Source organism: Conger conger, unplaced genomic scaffold (genome assembly GCF_963514075.1).
Source record: "Conger conger unplaced genomic scaffold, fConCon1.1 SCAFFOLD_67, whole genome shotgun sequence".
NCBI lineage: Eukaryota > Metazoa > Chordata > Actinopteri > Anguilliformes > Congridae > Conger > Conger conger.
Window position 1 is genome coordinate 52,692 of NW_026890518.1, and position 16,380 is coordinate 69,071.

General features: G+C 48.8%; 1 protein-coding gene across 3 annotated transcripts in view; it reads right to left on the bottom strand.

Moving 5' to 3' along the window:
- Positions 1 to 15,887, bottom strand: part of lnx1 (ligand of numb-protein X 1) — a 37,313-nt gene extending 21,426 nt beyond the window's left edge. The window contains exons 1-2 of one of the 3 annotated variants that reach the window (XM_061230333.1): positions 15,771 to 15,887; positions 4,551 to 5,020 (exon numbers count right to left, since the gene is read on the bottom strand). In XM_061230333.1, coding sequence (XP_061086317.1) covers positions 4,551 to 4,948 — 398 coding nt within the window. In that variant the 5' untranslated portion in view covers positions 4,949 to 5,020; positions 15,771 to 15,887. Of the gene's footprint in view, positions 1 to 1,801; positions 2,512 to 4,550; positions 5,021 to 5,756; positions 5,846 to 15,770 lie in introns of those variants that run through there. The other 2 variants (XM_061230335.1, XM_061230334.1) reach the window with 2 other exon arrangements.
- Positions 15,888 to 16,380: the final 493 nt, after the last annotated feature.

Sequence of the window (16,380 nt, forward strand, 5' to 3'; positions counted from 1 at the left end):
TGAGCAGTGCAGAGGCAGGATCAGAGGCGCTGTCAGTCCGGGGGAAAATGTGCATATTTACAAACAGGCATGCGTCAGAATGACCCATATACAGCTCACCCTGCTGAGGATCTCTCACTCTCTCTCTCTCCCCCCTCTGTTGCTCTCTCTCACTCTCTCTCTCCCCCCTCTGTTGCTCTCTCTCCCTCTCTCTCTCTCCCCCCTCTCTTGCTCTCTCTCTTGCACTCCCCTCTCTACCCCCCCACCCCTGTCTCTATGGAAACAGCACCCCCACCCCTACTCCTGCTGTAGAATAGACAGATGGCGTGTGACTGGAACCCACGTGGTCCTGCATGATCCACTCCAAACATGCAAAAATGCACCAAATGCACCAAATGCACCAAATGCAACAAATGCACCAAATCCAACAAATGCACCAAATCCACCAAATGCACCAAATCCACCAAATCCAACAAATGCACCAATAAAATGCACCCAATAAACCACAGCCAGTGCTTTAGGTTTAAAATGCAAAATGGAAGGGTACAACAACCTGCTTCACACACACACAAACACAGATGAACACACACATACAAAAACATGCACATGCACATAAAAACCCCAACGCATGCATGTATGCAGATATGTACACACATCAACCAACTGCCAATCAAAGACAGGACACACACACATACATGCATGCATCTGCGCATTAACAAACACACAGTCACATGTGAGAGAGAGAGAGAGAGAGCGAGAGAGAGGATGTTGATATACTAAAGTGTAGATACAGGAGAAAAGAAACATTCCACACACAAACACACACACTCAGAAAGACACACTGATGCACACACAAATACCCAGGTCTCATAAAATTACTTTCATAATGCTGCCCATTACTATGGAAACCAATTACTATGGCAACCGCTTCCAAAATGGTGTGCCCCCCCCCCCCCCCCCCGCCACACACTCATCCGCACTTCCTGCAGGGATCAGGGGCTAATGCAAGTAAACTCAGAGTAGAGTGTGTGTAGGTACTCACAGCTCGGAGTAGAGGATGTGTAAGTACATACTGCTCAGAGTAGTGTGTAAGTGCTCATAGCTCAGAGTAGTGTGTAAGTGCTCATAGCTCAGAGTAGTGTGTAAGTGCTCATAGCTCAGAGTAAAGTGTGTAAGTACTCATAGCTCAGAGTAAAGTGTGTAAGTGCTCATAGCTCAGAGTAGTGTGTAAGTACTCATAGCTCATAATAGAGTGCGTGTAGGTACCCACAGCTCGGAGTAGAGGATGTGGGAGTAGAGTGTGTGTAGGTGCCCACAGCTCGGAGTAGAGGATGTGGGAGTAGAGTGTGTGTAAGTGCTCATAGCTCGGAGTAGAGGATGTGGGAGTAGAGTGTGTGTAGGTACCCACAGCTCGGAGTAGAGGATGTGGGAGTAGAGTGTGTGTAGGTACTCACAGCTGGGAGTAGAGGACGTGGGAGTAGAGTGTGTGTAGGTACCCACAGCTCGGAGTAGAGGACGTGGGAGTAGAGTGTGTGTAGGTACTCACAGCTGGGAGTAGAGGATGTGGGAGTAGAGTGTGTGTAGGTACTCACAGCTCTGAGTAGAGGACGTGGGAGTAGAGTGTGTGTAGGTACTCACAGCTGGGAGTAGAGGATGTGGGAGTAGAGTGTGTGTAGGTACTCACAGCTGGGAGTAGAGGATGTGGGAGTAGAGTGTGTGTAGGTACTCACAGCTCTGAGTAGAGGATGTGGGAGTAGAGTGTGTGTAGGTACTCACAGCTCTGAGTAGAGGATGTGGGAGTAGAGTGTGTGTAGGTACTCACAGCTCTGAGTAGAGGACGTGCAGGTTGCCCAGGTTGTCGGTGTAGTTGGCGGGGCTGAGCCAGGGAAGCACCAGCAGCAGGAGAGCCTTCATGGCGTCCGGTGGAAGCGCACTCTCGTGCTAACGTGCTAACGTGCTATCGTGCTAGCGTGCTCGCGTTCGCTGTGCTGCCCTGACCGTCTCAAGTCTGAAACCCCCCCACCCCCCTGTCACACCCTCCACAGGGACATCCACCTCCCGCACGCCGAGGAGGAGAGAGAGAGAGGAGGCAGGCTGAGGAGGAGGAGGAGGAGGAAGAGGGGATGAAACGGAGAGAGAGAAAAGAGCCTGATGACTCAATCCTGGCACCTCTAATCTCCACCGAGCATCCGCAGGGACATACAGCAGGATTAATCCAGAGTGTGTGTGTGTGTGTGTGTGTGTGTGAGTGTATATGTTTATGTGTGTGAGTGTGCGTATGTGTATTTGTGTGTGTGTATGTGTCAGTTTATGGGTGTATGAATGTGTGCGTTTGTGTGTGTGTATGCGTGCGAGCGATCAACCGCCCACGCGTGTGTGTGCGCAATCGAGCGTACGTGTGTGTGTGTGTGTGTGTGTATATGGTCATACGAGCGTGCGGTTGCGTGTGTGTGTGTATGAGCATACGAGCGTTTGGTGGTGTGTGTGTGAGCATACGAGCGTTCGGTGGTGTGTGTGTGTGTGTGTATTCGATGCTCCAGGACTGTACTGGCTCTACAGGGAGAGAGAGAGCTGTGAGGTAACAGTGGACTGAACCAACTCTCTCCAGGCGGGGGGGGGCATGGGACACTGGAGCAGCCCCCACCCCCACCCCCCGCTGAGCCCTTTCTGCTCAGCGTCCACTCCCGCCCCCCCTCACCCCCCCCCCTCGCCCAGGCGTACAGCCAGCCAGCAGGCCTGGCCTGGGGTGGGGGGGGAAGGTGAGTCCCCCCCTGCCTGCAGTGGTACAGTCCCAGTACAGCAGATTGGTCCGCTTGCTACGTGTGTTGAGACACAAAGGAAAAAACAGACCCCCTGACAATCAATATTCATCACAGCAACAAACATAGCTTTTTCTCTCTGTCTTTCTCTCTCCATCCCTCTCTCTACCCTTTCCTTTTTCTCTTTCTCTCCATCCCTCTCTGTCTGTTTTCTTCTCCTCTCAGTTGAGTGATATAGGAGTGTGTGAGAGAGAGAGTGTGTGTGTCTGTGTGTGAGTGTGTGTGCATGTGTGTGAGTGGGGACTGTGTGGCTGAATGTGAGTGTGTGTGTTTGTGTGTGGTTGGTGTGCATGTGGAGCATTACTGTGTGTGTATGTGTGTGTGTGTGTTTATTTGTCAGTAGTAGGCAGCAGCTTTGAGAGCAAATTGGTGTGTAATTGAATTGTCGTCTGGATGTGGTTTCAGCAGCAAACTAATCAAAACAACAGCTTTACTAAACACAGCTTTACTAAACACAGACTAATAAGAGCCCTCTTGCTAGCTCTCTCTCACACACATACACACACATACACCACCACACACACATATGCAAACACACACACAAACACACACACACAGACACATACACACACACACACCACCACACACCACGCACACACACACACACACACCACACACACACACACACGCACACACTCACATACACAAACACATAGCCAAGAGACTATGTTCATTATTGTGAATTATAACATTGTTAATGGTAGAGTTATTGAAGTTATAGTTATTGGTGCGGTTGGGCCTTTCAACTGGTTTTGCCTGTTACCTGTGACATATTTATACAGATTACCATACAATTCCCTCTGCTCATGTGCGGACTTTGTTCTGTAGACTCTGTAGAGCCACACCTGCTACACACATGCTGAGGCCATCCAGTTAAAGAGCCATCCAGCTAAAGAGCCATCCAGTTAAAGAGCCATCCAGCTAAAGAGCCATCCAGTTAAAGAGCCATCCAGTTAATGAACCATCCAGTTAATGAACCATCCAGTTAAAGAGTCTTTCAGTTAAAGAACCTGCATGAGTCAGTCAATACTTCAACGCCATTTGATTTCACAGCATTAACAGACTCACCCGTTCTTGCAGGTGAATTATGGCTCTGGTAAACTCACCTGTTCTTAAAGGTACAGCTCTGCTCAGGTAAGCTCACCTGTTCTTAAAGGTACAGCTCTGCTCAGGTAAGCTCACCTGTTCTTAAAGGTACAGCTCTGCTCAGGTAAGCTCACCTGTTCCTAATGGTACAGCTCTGCTCAGGTAAGCTCACCTGTTCCTAATGGTACAGCTCTGCTCAGGTAAGCTCACCTGTTCCTAATGGTACAGCTCTGCTCAGGTAAACTCACCTGTTCCTAACGGTACAGCTCTGCTCAGGTAAGCTCACCTGTTCTTAAAGGTACAGCTCTGCTCAGGTAAGCTCACCTGTTCTTAAAGGTACAGCTCTGCTCAGGTAAGCTCACCTGTTCCTAATGGTACAGCTCTGCTCAGGTAAGCTCACCTGTTCCTAATGGTACAGCTCTGCTCAGGTAAGCTCACCTGTTCCTAATGGTACAGCTCTGCTCAGGTAAACTCACCTGTTCCTAACGGTACAGCTCTGCTCAGGTAAGCTCACCTGTTCTTAAAGGTACAGCTCTGCTCAGGTAAGCTCACCTGTTCTTAAAGGTACAGCTCTGCTCAGGTAAGCTCACCTGTTCTTAAAGGTACAGCTCTGCTCAGGTAAGCTCACCTGTTCTTAAAGGTACAGCTCTGCTCAGGTAAGCTCACCTGTTCTTGATGTGGGCCTCCAGCTCCCCTCGGGGCAGGGTGTCGGAGCAGTAGTCGCTGAAGGGGCAGCTGATCTCCAGCTTGTCCAGCAGCTTGTGCACCAGGATGCTGGACTTCTTGCAGGTCTGCAGCTGCAGCAGGCAGCGGTCCACTGGGCAGAAGTCCTTCTCCAGGAGGAAGCTGGTGAGGCACTCGGTGCAGTAGGTGTGGCCGCAGGGCGTGTCGATGGGCAGGATGAGAGGCTGCAGGCAGATGTGACACACCAGGTCATCGTCCACCTCCTCCAGGTACAGGTACTCGTGGTTCTCCTCGGGCAGGTGCCGGTAGCCGCAGGTGGGGCACAGGTCCTGCGGGGGGGTGTCCGGCCCCTGCTCCCCGCAGGCCCCGTGGGCACTCATCTTGTGGGGGGGCGCGGTCGCTAGGCAACGCTGCAGCGAGGCACGGTCACTAGGCAACACTGCTCCAGGGCTCTGGGGGCGGGGGGAGGGTTAGGGTTAATGTAACATAATACAATATAACATAGCATAACATAATATCACATAACAAAACATGTGGCCCAGCAATGCTCTCCTTTTCCCCTAAGTGTACCTGCTGCTGAGAGTACCTGTCATGATCTGCGTTTTCTGTTATCTGTTTTTTGTCCAAGTCCTTAGCGTTTCCGTCTCTTGTTACCCTCTGTGCTTCCCGTAGTCTGTCTGTCGGTTCATTCATTCCCTGTTATTCGTTTCACCTGTGTCTCACTTCCTGATTGTTGCGCACACCTGATTATTTCCCCCTCGTTACCTGTCTGTTCATTTGCTCGTTGCCAGATTGTCATGTGCTATTTCCACCCTGTCCCCTGTGCATCGACCCGTTTCGTTTTTTGACTGTTTATTGGATCCTTCTGTTTGTATTCAACCCACAGTGTTTTGACTCCCTTCCGTTTGTGTTTTTTGGTTTTCAATTCTGTTTATCTGCCTGTTTGGACAACCTTAGTGTTTTCGACCCTCTGCCTGTGACCGCAAAGACTCTTTGGATTACCTGTGTTGTTTCTGCTTGCCTGACTACCTGACCTTTACTCTTAATTACAAACTGCCTGATCTGCATTGTACCTGTTTGCTGGTTCTCAACCCTCGCCTGTCAACTCAGCATTGAACTTAATAAAGACTTTAACGTTCGTCTTGAGTTCATTGTTCTGAAGCCTGACAGAACAATCTGGCGAAGGATGAACCCAGCGAGCCCAATCCTGACCCAGGAGGCGCTGAGACCACGGACAGAGACCAAATGACACCAAACTCCATTCCCTGAATCAGGATGTGGCCAACCTACACCACCAGATGGCCACCCTAGCTAACTCCTTGTCTGTTCCTGTTCCTGAACCTGTGCATGCTCATACCGAACCTCGTCTGATTTTTTATGTGCAGCCATCCACCTTTCCGACCCAACAGAGTCGCCTATGTGATCACCCTGCTGTCTGGCAGAGCTGGAGAAAGGGGACCCCCTGCTGTCTGGCAGAGCTGGAGAAAGGGGACCCCCTGCTGTCTGGCAGAGCTGGAGAAAGGGGACCCCCTGCTGTCTGGCAGAGCTGGAGAAAGGGGACCCCCTGCTGAGTGCAGTGACTTTGCCCTCTTCGCCACAGCCATGAAGAGGGTCTTTGCCCTTCGGTCAGTCTCTGGACCCTGATTACTCCACTGAGTTCTGGACCCTGATTACTCCACTGAGTTCTGGACCCTGGCTGCCTCGGGAGGGTGGTGTCCTTCAGCAATGGGCTCTCAGACCCGATCCAGAAGGTTGCCAGTTCTTCACCAGGCCGGACCTCCGTAACGTGGAGCACCTGGGAGACTGCCGCTGCGAGAGCCTGCTCATTAATACTGTCCTGCGGGATATGATCTCCAGGACTGATCTCCGGGACTGATCTCCGGGACTGATCTCCGGGATATGATCTCTGGGATATGATCTCCGGGACTGATCTCCGGGACTGATCTCCGGGATATGATCTCTGGGATATGATCTCTGGGATATGATCTCTGGGATATGATCTCCGGGACTGATCTCCGGGACTGATCCCCGGGACTAATCTCCGGGATATGATCTCCGGGATATGATCTCTGGGATATGATCTCCGGGACTGATCTCCGGGATATGATCTCCGGGATATGATCTCTGGGATATGATCTCCGGGACTGATCTCCGGGATATGATCTCTGGGATATGATCTCTGGGATATGATCTCCGAGACTGATCTTCGGGATATGATTTCTGGGATATGATCTCTGGGATATGATCTCCGGGACTGATCTCCGGGATATGATCTCTGGGATATAATCTCCGGGACTGATCTCCGGGATATGATCTCTGGGATATGATCTCTGGGATATGATCTCCGGGACTGATCTCCGGGACTGATCTCCGGGATATGATCTCTGGGATATGATCTCCGGGATATGATCTCCGGGATATGATCTCCGGGACTGATCTCCGGGATATGATCTCTGGGATATGATCTCCGGGATATGATCTCCGGGATATGATCTCTGGGATATGATCTCCGGGACTGATCTCCGGGACTGATCTCCGGGATATGATCTCTGGGATATGATCTCCGGGATATGATCTCCGGGATATGATCTCCGGGACTGATCTCCGGGATATGATCTCCGGGATATGATCTCCGGGTTTGTGTTTGTGCCGAGACGACATACTCATTTGCTCCGCCTCATTAGAGGAGCACATCCACCACATCCGCCATGTCCTCCAACATCTCCTGGAGAACCGGCTGTTCGTGAAGGCAGAGAAATGCAAATTCCGCTGCTCCACCATCCAGTTCTTTGGCTTTGTCATCTCCAAAGGGCAGATTAAAATGCACCTCGAGAAGCTAACTGGCCTCCCTCACCAACTGTAAAGAGCTTCAATGTTTCCTGGGCTTTGCCAACTTCCAGCCAACACTGCCTTCCTTGAGTGATTCTCAATGGCTCCTATCCTGACTATGCCTGACCCCGAGACAGCAAGGTACATCCCTGTGCCTTATTTCTCTCACCCACAGAGAGAAATTACATTCTTATTACATTCTAATTATTTTGGTGATCGCGAGATTGCGAGATCGCGAGCAACTGGAGGTGAAGCTGGCGTTTGAGTGGTGCCACCTGCTGGAGGGAACTCCAGGGAGCACCTGGAGTACCTGGAGTACCTGGAGTACCTGAGACGTCACTCCCACCAGGCCCTGGGCCACCACGTCTGCTGACCGTCTGTTAAGTAGGATGTGGCCAAATTCGTTACTGCCTGGTCCCACGTGGCATTGGGCTTTGTTTCCGGGTCACTGGTCGCCAGAGGGATGTCGGTAATCCTTACCATAGTGGACCGGTTCTCCAAGTTCATTCACTTTATCTCCCTACCCAAGCTGCCCTCATCCAAAGAGACTGAGAGGCTGCTGAGCTCCTGTCTCCTCCCCTGGTCTGTCCTCTTTTGCCTGTCCCCTGGGTTATGACCCTCCCTTGTCCCCTGGGTTATGACCCTCCCTTGTCCCCTGGGTTATGACCCTCTGCTGTCCCCTGGGTTATGACCCTCCCCTGTCCCCTGGGTTATGACCCTCTGCTGTCCCCTGGGTTATGACCCTCCCTTGTCCCCTGGGTTATGACCCTCCCTTGTCCCCTGGGTTATGACCCTCTGCTGTCCCCTGGGTTATGACCCTCCCCTGTCCCCTGGGTTATGACCCTCTGCTGTCCCCTGGGTTATGACCCTCCCCTGTCCCCTGGGTTATGACCCTCCCCTGTCCCCTGGGTTATGACCCTCTGCTGTCCCCTGGGTTATGACCCTCTGCTGTCCCCTGGGTTATGACCCTCTGCTGTCCCCTGGGTTATGACCCTCCCCTGTCCCCTGGGTTATGACCCTCCCCTGTCCCCTGGGTTATGACCCTCTGCTGTCCCCTGGGTTATGACCCTCTGCTGTCCCCTGGGTTATGACCCTCCCCTGTCCCCTGGGTTATGACCCCCTGCTGTCCCCTGGGTTATGACCCTCCCCTGTCCCCTGGGTTATGACCCTCCCCTGTCCCCTGGGTTATGACCCTCCCCTGTCCCCTGGGTTATGACCCCCTGCTGTCCCCTGGGTTATGACCCTCCCCTGTCCCCTGGGTTATGACCCTCCCCTGTCCCCTGGGTTATGACCCTCCCCTGTCCCCTGGGTTATGACCCCCTGCTGTCCCCTGGGTTATGACCCCCTGCTGTCCCCTGGGTTATGACCCCCTGCTGTCCCCTGGGTTATGACCCTCCCCTGTCCCACGAGGAGGAGAGGGACGTGGAAGTTGCTGATGCCCGACTACTGGCCCGTGCCACCCTGTTGCACCATGTCACGACATGAAGAGGTTTGTGGACCCCCCCCTACACTGTGGGCTAGAAGGTGTGGCTCTCCTCCCAGGACATTTCCCTCCACTCCGTTCAACACAAGCTTGCCCACAGATTCAGCGGCCCCTTCACCATCACCCATGTCCTGAGCCCCACTGCCATTAGACTTTGCCTCCCACACTATATCCATTTGTTGTTTCACGTGTCCCAGGTTAAGCCCTTTGCGTGGATTCTCGATTACGAACTGCTGATCTGGTTCTCCACCCTCGCTTGTCAACTCTACATTGAAGTAAATAAAGACTTTAACTTTAACTTCTGTGGTCTCGCAATTGGGTTCGTTGTTCTGAAGCAAAGCTAAATAACATCTAGCACCCAATCAAATGTCCTGCCAAGCTGTTCTGCACAGTGACCACTCCCTGCGAGTTAATCACTCAGGTTTTTAATTAAAGTGGATTTACCTCATTAAGGCTCATTAAACAACAGTTAGTTCCTACCTTGCGATTTCATTGGCTGAGATTATCTCACAATAAGTAGCTTTAAACTTTGTAAAGCACTATGTTTATTTGGTTGATTTTTTGTATCAGAGTTACCATGAACTCGTAACCTAGCAACACTTCAGCAGTACTCCCTTCTGTCCTTAGAAACAGGATTGGATCTGAGTTTCTGCGTGGTTCTATCGTATAGCATAGTGCAATAACACAACAGTATTACTTCTCCTGTATTATTGCAGAATTAATTAGTGGGAGGAGTCCCACAATCCCATCTAAACTCCGCCCGCTGCCAGGCACCAGCAGCACAAATCATCACAATCTCGATTATTTGATCTGTTTTCACACAGAAGGCAGGAGAATATCCTCCTCTCTGTTTTTTCCTGGCCGCTGTGTTCAGGCGTTTGAACAAATGGCTGCTTTTATGAGAGCCGAGTTTAAGTACCGGCAGCAACAATGCTGAATGCTGCCTGATGACTGACACTGCAAACAGCCAATCACTCCCTGGACGTCCGCTGATTGACAGCACTACCTGACACTCCTGCATCCCCCGCCTCACCCTCCTTGCTGAAATGGAACAAACCTGCATTTGTGTGTGTGTGTGTGGTGTGAGTATCTGTGTGTGTGTGGTGTGAGTGTCTGTGTGTGTGTGTGTATGAGTGTATGTGTGTGTGTGTGTGAGTGTGTTTGGATGTTTGTGTGTATGAATGTGTATGCATGTTTCTGTGTGTGTGAGTGTGAGTGTTTGTGTTTGTGTGTATGTATGTATGTATGTATGTATGTATGTATGTTTCTGTCTGTGTGTGTATGTGTGTGTTTGTTTGCACTTGTCTAGCTATCTAACAGGGCACCATTACACATCCATGAAGAGGGGATGTAGAAACCAAATGGGGACATTTGCCCTCTTGGTAAATGTTTTAAATCATGTTAAAATGAGTTGAGGCTTGTGCGTGATAGACTAATGCTAATGTGTTGAGCCCCCCCGCAGTGAAGTTTTATGAAAATGACCAAGAGGGGACCAGATGTGTGTTACGTATGTAACTTTAGTACTCAGTGCTGCCCCTGTTGACTGGAGGTGGAATATCAGTCACAGAATATCTAACACATGAGTGTGTGAGTGTTTGTCTATATGTGTGTGTGAGTGTGTGTCTATGTGTGTGTGAATATGCGTGTGTGTGAGTGTGTGTGAATGTGTGTGTGTGTGTGTGTATATGAATGTGTATGTGAATGTACAGTACTGTGCTGAAGTCTTAGGCACCTGCATAACATTCTGTACAGATAAGATTCTTTCAAAAATAATTCAATAAACATACTAAATAAACATACTATACATTTTACATTACATTTTAGTAATTTGGCAGTAATTTGAATCAAATCAATATTTTTTGTGACCACCCTTCGGGGTTAAAACTGCATCATTTGTCTGAGATAGCCAACGCTGTCCTGCAGTTCTATAAGACAACCAGCAGGGAGGTTGTTCCAAGCATGTTGGAGAACTTGCCACAGTTGGGTCCTTGCTTCTGATCTCAGACAGCCTTGATCAAATTTTTATGTAAAAAGTAATCAATTGCTTACAGTAATATGTTACTTTTTAAAATTAAATACAAATGTCTCTGTAATATTAAATAATTTGGAAATCTCAAATGTGTTCTTTTATACTAACACACGCAAAAAAATAAACATATATATAATAAAGTCTAGGGTGCCCAAGACCTCTGCACAGTACTGTATGTGTGCTGTTGTGCTCAAACAGGATCAAGAATGCACAGCCTTGTGTCTGCCTGGACTTGCCTCTCCTCTCTGTCCCACAATCCTGAGCACTGTGCCCCAGCGTAACACTCACAGTGCTGAGCTCCAACCAGCTAAACCCCCAACACTCACAGTGCTGAGCTCCAACCAGCTAAACCCCCAACACTCACAGTGCTGAGCTCCAACCAGCTAAACCCCCAACACTCACAGTGCTCAGCTCCAACCAGCTAAACCCCCAACACTCACAGTGCTCAGCTCCAACCAGCTAAACCCCCAACACTCACAGTGTTGAGCTCCAACCAGCTAAACCCCCAACACTCACAGTGCTGAGCTCCAACCAGCTAAACCCCCAACACTCACAGTGTTGAGCTCCAACCAGCTAAACCCCCAACACTCACAGTGCTGAGCTCCAACCAGCTAAACCCCCAACACTCACAGTGTTGAGCTCCAACCAGCTAAACCCCCAACACTCACAGTGCTGAGCTCCAACCAGCTAAACCCCCAACACTCACAGTGTTGAGCTCCAACCAGCTAAACCCCCAACACTCACAGTGCTCAGCTCCAACCAGCTAAACCCCCAACACTCACAGTGTTGAGCTCCAACCAGCGAAACCCCCAACCATAGACCCTATAGGAAAACAGGGCACATATAGGCCATATAGGAACACAGGGCACCTATAGGCCCTATAGGAACACAGGGCACCTATAGGCCCTATAGGAACACAGGGCACATATAGGCCCTATAGGAACACAGGGCACCTATAGACCCTATATGAACACAGGGCACCTATAGGCCCTATAGGAACACGGCACCTCAGGGCAAATGATGGAAACGATACATATGCTAAAGGAAGCCTGGTCACATACAACAGAGTGCTGAATCAATATTGAGCCATCATTTAGAATAACATACAAATGCACAGCAGACACTGTGGGTAGAATATGAGCCATAAGGCTGTGTGTGTGTGTGCGTGTCTGTGAGTGTGTGTGTGTGCGTGTGAGTGTGTGTGTGTGCGTATGTGCATGCATTTGTGCGAGTGAGTGTGTGTGAGTGTATGTGTGCGAGTATGTGAGAATGCGTGTGTATGGCATGTGTGTGTGAGCGTGTGTGCGTGTGAGTGTGTGTGTGCGTGCATGTGTGTGTGTGTGAGTGTGTGTGTGCATGCATGTGTGTGTGAGTGTGCATGTGTGTGTGAGTGTGTGTGTGTGTGTGAACATGTGTGTGTGCATGTGTCAGTGAATGAGCTAGGGATCATGCCAAATATATGTTGCCATAGTGATGGTGAACCACAGGTAAGGGCAGGGATCAAGGAATGAGCCTCTGTGTGATCTGTACCTGATACCTGAGCCACATGGAGACCAACACAGCCAACCACACACACACTCACACACACACACACACACACACACACACACAGATTACACACACACACACTCACACTCACACACACACACACACACACACACACACACACACACACCGTATGTGTTCAGTATGGGAGCTGTGTGAATGTTCTCCATACAGCCCCCAGTCTGTTAGTGAGAGGGTGAGAGATGAGTGGAAAGGGCGAGAACAATGCAAATCAAACCTGTTCTAACGTGAAAAAACATAATCAAATTTATCCAAACTGATGAGGGCAGGACTGTGGTTTGTGTGTGCGTGTGTTTGTGTGTGTGTGTGTGTGTGTGTGTGTGTGTGTGTGTGTGTTTGCATAGGTGTGTGCAACTGTTGGTGTGTGTGATGCGGCCTGTTGCTTAGTGGTTAAGGTACATGACTGGGACACACAAGGTTGGTGGTTCTAATCCCGGTGTAGCCACAATAAGATCCGCACAGCCATTGGGCCCTTGAGAAAGGCCCTTAACCCTGCATTGCTCCAGGGGAGGATTGTCTCCTGCTTAGTCTAATCAACTGTACGTCGCTTTGGATATCTGCCAAATGCCATTAATGTAATGTAATGTAATGATGCTTTCTGCCATTACAATCACACTGTACAACACACCATTACAAGGACACCGTATGACAAATTGAATGTGCCTGTGTTCTGTATCTCCAGACGTGTTGCTGACCAATAACACCGCTGTAAAGGTGTATGTCATGTGACAAACACACTTGTCTTGCAGAACGAAGTTAGTGATTGGAATTCTTTAGTTTTTCCCTCACTCCTGAGCACCAGATGGGTTCTGGTTTCAGCCTCCTGAGCATCAGACGGGTTCTGGTTCCAGATGGGTTCTGGTTCCAGACGGTTCTGGTTTCAGACGGGTTCTGGTTTCAGACGGGTTCTGGTTCCAGACGGTTCTGGAGGGCTCAGAGATGCCAAGCACAGATCGCGCTGCTTATTGCGCAACACCTGCCATATTAGCGACCGATTCGCCGAAGTGCTGATGCAAATCCTGCCAGCGTTCGGCCGCGCCCAGGTGAGAGGAACACGCCACGGAAATTCTGGGGAACTTCAGCAACAACAGTCACCGAAGGTTCCCGATATTCCGCAGACAGCTGCCAGGAATGAGTCAGTTTTCCACAGACAGTGCTGGGACAGACTCCACAACGCAGACAGCAGTGCTCACGGGCATGTCTCACGGCTATAACACATCACCAATCATGCCTCTTCCTGACATTTTACCAGCCTAATATTTATTCTATCGATCTCATTTTTATAGTACAGTCCCTCTATAAACTACAATTGTGTCAGATATACAGTCTAATTAAGCACAACAGTTATATCGACATTATGCAGTGCGTGGAAAGAGATGTGTTTTGTGTGTTAATTATTATGTGGGATAAACATTCTGTGTGATATGCGGGGCACCGTATAACCTAGTGTCTAAGGAGCTTGACCGGGACCTGGACCTATAGCCATGATCAGTGCAGCTTTTGGGCCTTATTCCTGCATTGCTCCTGGAGGGATTGGCCCCTGCTTAGTCAAGTTACTGTGGATAAATTGTGGGCTATATAATTGTAAGATAATGTGTGATAAATATTTTGTGTGATTAATGTACATATAAGTTTGAGTTATTAATATCCCCGATTAATGTCCACTCACCTTGCTAATGCTAATGCTAACACAACCCCTTCACAGCTCATGGGGGGTGATAGCCTAGGCTATTGGAGGGGTGTGTTAGCATTAGAACCAGTGTCCTCAATATTGATCCTGAGCTATGGGATTGGATAATACTTCATATATTGGCACTACTTTTGGCACTAGTTATTTACACTCTCACTTACCCTGACCTATGGACAGTGATGTTAGCATTAATCTATTACACTCTCACCTAGCCAGAGCTATAGAAGGTGATATTAGCATTAATATTAGCTTTAGTTGATTACACTCAGAATTACAGTCAGCTGTGGTAGGCAGATATTAGCTTTAACATTAGCATTAGTCTATTACATGCAAGCCTGAACTATAGAAGGTGATATTAGCATTAGTCTATTACACACAACCTGAGCTATAGAAGGTGATATTAGCATTAGTCTATTACACATAACCTGAGCTATAGAAGGTGATATTAGCATTGGTCTATTACACACAACCTGAGCTATAGAAGGTGATATTAGCATTAGTCTATTACACACAACCTGAGCTATAGAAGGTGATATTAGCATTAGTCTATTACACACAACCTGAACTATAGAAGGTGATATTAGCATTAGTCTATTACACACAACCTGAGCTATAGAAGGTGATATTAGCATCAGTCTATTACACACAACCTGAGCTATAGAAGGTGATATTAGCATCAGTCTATTACACACAACCTGAGCTATAGAAGGTGATATTAGCATCAGTCTATTACACACAACCTGAGCTATAGAAGGTGATATTAGCATCAGTCTATTACACATAACCTGAGCTATAGAAGGTGATATTAGCATTAGTCTATTACACATAACCTGAGCTATAGAAGGTGATATTAGCATCAGTCTATTACACATAACCTGAGCTATAGAAGGTGATATTAGCATTAGTCTATTACACACAACCTGAGCTATAGAAGGTGATATTAGCATCAGTCTATTACACATAACCTGAGCTATAGAAGGTGATATTAGCATTAGTCTATTACACACAACCTGAGCTATAGAAGGTGATATTAGCATTAGTCTATTACACACAACCTGAGCTATAGAAGGTGATATTAGCATTAGTCTATTACACACAACCTGAGCTATAGAAGGTGATATTAGCATTAGTCTATTACACACAAGCCTCAGTTATGACAGGCATACACTCAGTGAGCACTTTTTTGGGTATTTATATTAGACTTATCTTTTAGACTTATCTTATCTTTAAGTCTTCTACTGCTGTAGCCTAGAGGTTTGACGTGTGGTGCAATTCTGCATACCGCTGTTGTAATGTGTGGTTATTGGCATTACTGTCGCCTTCCTGATGCGAACCTGTTCTGTTACACACTGTGCTTCTGTCACAGGTGAACAGCTCCGGCCAGGTGAACAGCAAGTCACCTGGTAAACTGGTAAACTGGTAAACTGTGACGGGGTCCTGTCCCGTTCCCCTCAGTGAGTCATTACACACCAGGCCAGCTTGCCAGCCGTTTCAAGAAAAAATAAAACTTTTGCCATGTCAGCACGGTGGAGTACAGATTGCCCTTCCCGTAATAAACCTGACCTGTCAAACAAACGTATAAAAATGAAACCCAGAAAGACTTACCAGGTGTGCGAATCTTGTGGGTCAGTTCCTGAGAGTGCAGATTTACCTGTGCAGGTGTTACCTGAGACGGGAGCTATCCGTGAACACACAGGAGGGACAGAGGGAGGGAGGGAGAGAGGGAGGGAGGGAGGGAGAAGGCTACGGAAGGCCTGAGGGACTTTGTTCTTCTTCCTGCTGCAGCTCATTGGCTGGAGCGTGAAAATGGAAATGCAGCCAACCAATCAGCACAGCGCATCGAGGAAGGCCTAACTGAGGCACGTGAGATTCACAGATCCACAGCAACCACACCACAACCAAACCACAACCACACCACAACCACATCACAACCACATCACAACCACACCACAACCACACCACAACCACATCACAACCACATCACAACCACACCACAACCACACCACAACCACATCACAACCACATCACAACCACACCACAACCACATCACAACCACATCACAACCACACCACAGCTACATCACAGCCGCATCACAACCAAACCACAACCACATCACAACTACATTACAACCACACCAGCCAGGTCTAAACTAAACCACCTCCAGTTTAGATCACAACAAGGTCCAAACCAAATCGCAACCAGGTCCACACCGAAA